Source organism: Henckelia pumila, unplaced genomic scaffold (assembly GCF_033568475.1).
Source record: "Henckelia pumila isolate YLH828 unplaced genomic scaffold, ASM3356847v2 CTG_461:::fragment_3, whole genome shotgun sequence".
NCBI lineage: Eukaryota > Viridiplantae > Streptophyta > Magnoliopsida > Lamiales > Gesneriaceae > Henckelia > Henckelia pumila.
Window position 1 is genome coordinate 9841558 of NW_027331831.1, and position 5396 is coordinate 9846953.

A 5396-nucleotide genomic window follows, 5' to 3' on the forward strand; every position below is an offset into this window, starting at 1 on the left:
TAATTTATTATAATACAGTGTAAATTAAAATTGTATTAATTAAATTATTAGTTTACAAACAGACAAGAGTTGCAATTTATAGGGTCCCGTTGAAACAACACAATAACTAGACTATGTCGTATATTCATTTTACGTGACGGATCTCTTACTCGATTTGATTTGTAAAAAAATATTATTATTTATGTTCAAAATATCATTTTTTTAAAAAATATAGACGAATCGATTTTTCTTACATATACATGTACGTCAGAATAAGGTAATTTTCCTTTTTTAAAAAAATAAGGTAATTTTAAAAATCCAACTTGTAATTCCACTTAAAAAAAAAAAGCTATTTTTTAACCATTAATTTAATCCCCACGGTTTCCTAGATTTCAGAGCACCACGTACAAAAGAGAAGTGGAATAGTGTGAAAGTTGGTGTTTAAAAAACTAAAAAGATGTCATGCAAAAAACATTCAAGAAATCATTCAGAAAAAATGAAACTTGAAGAAATTCCAGAATTGTATAAAGTGTAATCCGACCCCACATTCTAATTAACTTTCCTCAAGAAACTCTGTGGAAATTAAAACTAGATTTTCATTTGAACACCAGAATATTTGAACTCCTTTTGTCTGCTTGCTCTTTCTCCGGAGGTTGTTCAACTGCTATGTGTGTCACATTTTAAGGTACCGTCACAGAAAAATTGTTCATTTTCTAGGTATATATAATTTGGTGGGTGGGTCAGTATGCATTTTCTTCACAGTTGTTTACTGGTCTGGGTCGTTTGGCAGATGGGTCGCGGTTAAATTCTAAAATTTGTGGCTGTAATGGTTTTCTTGGGGGTTCTGAGGGCATTTTCAATGGATCCTGAAACTGGGGTTTATCAGAATCGTGTAAAGGTGAGTTTTTTTTTTTTTTTTTTTTTTTATAAAAAAAGAATGATGTCTTTCGTGTTTTCTTTGTTTTTTCTTTCATGTTGATTATTTATGCTATTGGAGGATTGCAGAAAGAATCTTGGAGAACAATGTTGACGCTGGCTTATCAGAGTTTAGGTGTTGTGTATGGGGATTTGAGTATCTCGCCATTGTATGTGTATAAGAATACATTTGCTGAAGATATTGAACATTCTGAGACCAATGAAGAAATCTTTGGGGTTCTGTCTTTTGTATTTTGGACACTAACTTTGATTCCACTGTTGAAATATGTGTTCATTGTGCTGAGAGCTGATGATAACGGTGAAGGAGGCACGTTTGCATTATATTCACTTCTATGCAGGCATGCCAATGTAAATCCATTGCCTAGTTTCCAGTCTGCGGATGAAGATTTGTCCAGTTACAAGAAGGATCTTTCATGCCTTGCACCTTCAACTTTTGGGGAAAGGCTTAGGTCTTCACTTGAAAAACGCAGACTTTTGCAAAGAATTTTGCTCGTGTTGTCTCTTCTCGGTGCTTGTATGGTGATCGGGGATGGCATTTTGACTCCGGCTGTTTCGGGTATATTTCTAGTTTGGCTTGAATTTTTGTTCAAATTTTTTTAGCATTTGTGAGTTTTTCAACTTTGGCTGAAATGAGCTTTGTCCCCTGCTGTGCAGTTTTTTCTGCTGTTTCTGGTCTTGGACTTGCAATGGAAAGAGAGCACCACAAGTGTAAGATACTCCAAATTTCGCCTTTCGATTGTTCTGAGTCAATGGTGGAACAAGAAAATAGGTGAATGGGGAGAGGGTACAGAACGAAGAATTAAAGATTTCCAGGACTTAGGGGCCTAAGCTTGGTTTTATAGTATATATACTATTGGAAGAATATACATGTACGTAATAAAAAAATGTAGAGGAAGTGGAAGACCGGAATGCTTCACCCTTTTTCCATCCGCCAATATGTTCTGATGCCTTCAATTTTTTTTAAAAAAATTACAAGTTTGCTATATTTTGAATTTCAAGTAAGTTTTCTAAAGCATAGCGAAATAAATTCCGTGGATTGGATAGGAATTTCCTTTCCATTTTATGGCAGCAACTAGCAACTATTATCTTATTTCATTGTGTATAACATAGTTTAAGTTGTTAAGAGTTATTAGCTTTAAGTGTGTTTGTTGGGAGTGATAATATCCATTCAGATATCTATGTTATTTAGTTCAATATCTAATTTCACTAAATGGGCCGTATGATGAAAGCCTATAAACTACACATATTCACATAATTTGCTCTTCTTTCTACATGTTTTCTTACATTTCTTCAGTATGTTTCTTAAATTTATCTCATCTGTGTAATACATTATTATTGAATCTTAAAACACTAGTTGACTCAATTCCTCTGCTACCTGAAATGCAATAATCTTGCAGATGTGGAAATCCCAGTTGCTTGTGCGGTACTAATTGCCTTGTTTGCACTTCAACATTATGGCACTCACAAGGTTGGATTCTTGTTTGCACCTGTGGTCGTAACATGGCTTTTGTGCATCAGCTGTATTGGTATTTACAATATTTTCCACTGGAATCCTCATGTTTATCAAGCTCTGTCACCGCACTATATGTACATGTTTCTGAAGAAAACCCAGAGAGGGGGTTGGATGTCGTTGGGAGGAATCCTACTTTGCATAACAGGCAAGTAGAAGCACATAACATGGTACATTATAGTCTTTGTTCTTCTAGAAGAATCTCTAATTTTAATTATCCCAGGTTCGGAAGCAATGTTTGCTGATCTCGGGCACTTTTCCCAGTCGTCAATCAAGGTATAGTACTTGTTCTCACCACTGATCATTGGGTCATATTTGATTACAAGTTCAGGGATTCAACTTTGTGCTCCTAACTTGCTTAAAATCTCTGTTCCTGGCATGTTCTTTCTTCAGTGCTTTAGCAGTTTTTCAATGTAATTTAGAGGTTTATCATTTCTTGTATCAAAATTCTGATGCGAAGTGTTTCAATTGAAACCTAAATGGGTCATCGACTTAATGTTATTTTGTCTAACAGACCGAGTGATGAATTTGCAGATAGCCTTCACGTCCTTTGTTTATCCATCACTAGTCCTTGCATACATGGGGCAAGCTGCTTATCTCTCTAAGCATCATGCAATCGAAAATGATTATCGTATTGGATTTTATGTTTCTGTACCTGGTATATACCTTAAAACTGTTGCTCGTAAATTCAAAGAATGTTGGTATTTGCCCTTGCTAAATATATCTTGTGTTACTGTGTCAGAGAAACTAAGATGGCCAGTGCTGGTGATTGCTATACTTGCTGCGGTAGTTGGAAGCCAAGCCATTATTACAGGAACTTTTTCCATCATAAAGCAGTGCTCTGCCTTTGGGTGCTTCCCTAAAGTTAAAATAGTGCACACATCGTCAAAAATTCATGGCCAGATATACATTCCTGAGGTCAACTGGATCTTAATGCTCCTATGTTTAGCCGTCACTCTCGGTTTTAGAGACATCAAGAGATTAGGCAATGCTTCAGGTAGATCTTTTTTGTTTCCTGAAGATCCAAGGTTCTTAATCTAACTAAAGTTTTATGTTTTCTTCATGAAGGTTTGGCAGTTATCACCGTCATGTTGGTCACAACGTGTTTGATGTCTCTCGTTATTGTGCTCTGCTGGCACCAAAGTATCGTTCTCGCAGTTTGCTTCATCTTGTTCTTCGGGACACTCGAGGCCTTGTATTTCTGTGCATCTCTTGTCAAGTTTCTTGAAGGGGCATGGGTACCGGTTGCCATTTCATTATTTTTCATGATAGTGATGACTGTCTGGCACTATGGTACGCTTAAAAAGTACGAGTATGATGTTCAAAATAAAGTATCTGTTGATTGGCTACTTGCGTTGGGCCCGAGTCTGGGCATCGTTCGGGTTAAAGGCATTGGCATAATATACACAGAACTCGTATCTGGAATACCAGCTATCTTCTCCCATTTTGTCACCAATCTTCCGGCTTTCCACCAGGTGCTAGTTTTTCTGTGTGTCAAATCCATGCCCATTCCCCATGTGAAGCCTGAAGAACGGTTTCTTGTGGAGCGTATTGGACCAAGAGAGTACCGTATGTATAGGTGCATTGTCCGATATGGCTATCGTGATGCTCATAAAGATGACTTGCAATTTGAGAACGATCTTGTGTGTTCTATAGCAGAGTACATACGAACTGGGAAGGGGAATCTGAATGAAGCAGGCAATGATTCTTGGAAGCGAAATGAGAAAATGGTTGTAGTTGGAACACCTTCCGCTCATGTAGACTCAATTCAGCTACCTGAGGAAAACGGGGCCAACCCCGAAAAAGCTAGCACATCAGAACTCAGGGAAACGCGATCCCCACCGCCTGCTAAGCCAAGGAAACAAGTCAAGTTTGTCGTCCCCGGAAGTCCAGAGATGGATAAAGACGCTTATGAAGAGCTTCGCGATTTGATGGAAGCGAGAGAAGCCGGTACAGCTTACATCATGGGACATTCGTACGTTAGGACGAAGCAAGGTTCAAGTTTGATGAAGAAGATGGCTATAAATTTTGGGTATGAATTCTTGAGGAGGAACAGTAGAGCAACTACGTATGCATTGAGTGTGCCTCATGCCTCAACCTTAGAAGTGGGAATGGTGTATAATATATAATTTTGATGATTTGTAGAATAATGCTTTCAAGTTTTTGTAAATGGGTTTTTGTAAATTTATACAAAAAAATGTGTACAGAATTTATACCAAGAACAATTTTTATGGTCAAAGGTTGTCTAAAGTTCATACTTTGCAACATATCTCACAATAGACTGATAGAGGTATACTTTTTATGCATGCATGATGATTGGTGGGGAAACGACAATGCTTTGTAAATGATTTATACAAAACTAGAGATAATATATATCTATACTATTGATTAAACTTGAATCATGGATAGTAATCAATTTTGTCCACTAATATGTTTGCAATCAATAAAAAAAATGGATTATTATATTTTGGCTTAAAAAAATAACTCTTGTGTGTTCGTTAGACCCAGATTATGTATTAACTTATGCTTAATTTAATTAAAATTCAAAAGCTAATCATATGATTCTTCAAAAGTGATTCTAATAAAAAGGTCAATGCTAAAATCATTATAATCACTTATTTATCAAACAATATCCAACTTTGATTTTTAGCTTTTCATTTTTATTTTCAAACACTATCAACTTCTGATTTTCCTTCACTTTTTTATAATCTATAAATTTAATCACTTTTACACAAACATAATTTTTTGCAAACACTCTATAAGATTACATTTATAACGCTACTACTTTATTTAACTAAATTACTGAAAATATTTTTTTAGAAAAAATTGGAAAAACTAACGACCCTAAAGATAGGAAAAAGAAAGCTTGGTCTACACTAATCTAGAAAATCGTTTTTCAAAACCAGAAATTACATGACATAACGCATGCATGTATGCCCCTATTAATGATATCTATAAACATTGCAGAACA

General features: G+C 35.8%; 1 protein-coding gene across 1 annotated transcript; it reads left to right on the forward strand.

Annotated features, from left to right (window-relative positions):
* Positions 1-451: 451 nt before the first annotated feature.
* LOC140871401 (potassium transporter 6-like) lies at positions 452-4646 on the forward strand. Its single transcript, XM_073273901.1, has 9 exons — positions 452-664; positions 770-877; positions 985-1471; positions 1570-1623; positions 2313-2573; positions 2649-2701; positions 2960-3083; positions 3168-3422; positions 3494-4646. Exons 2-9 carry the CDS (start codon positions 806-808, stop codon positions 4552-4554), a joined length of 2367 nt encoding a protein of 788 aa, XP_073130002.1. The 5' UTR covers positions 452-664; positions 770-805; the 3' UTR covers positions 4555-4646.
* The last annotated feature ends 750 nt before the right edge of the window (positions 4647-5396 follow it).

Coding starts and splice junctions, on each gene's coding strand:
- LOC140871401 (XM_073273901.1), top strand. CDS start 806: ATGGTTTTCTTGGGGGTTCTGAGGGCATTTTCAATGGATCCTGAAACT. Junction 878..984: donor TTTATCAGAATCGTGTAAAG/GTGAGTTTTTTT, acceptor GGAGGATTGCAG/AAAGAATCTTGGAGAACAAT. Junction 2,574..2,648: donor AATCCTACTTTGCATAACAG/GCAAGTAGAAGC, acceptor TAATTATCCCAG/GTTCGGAAGCAATGTTTGCT.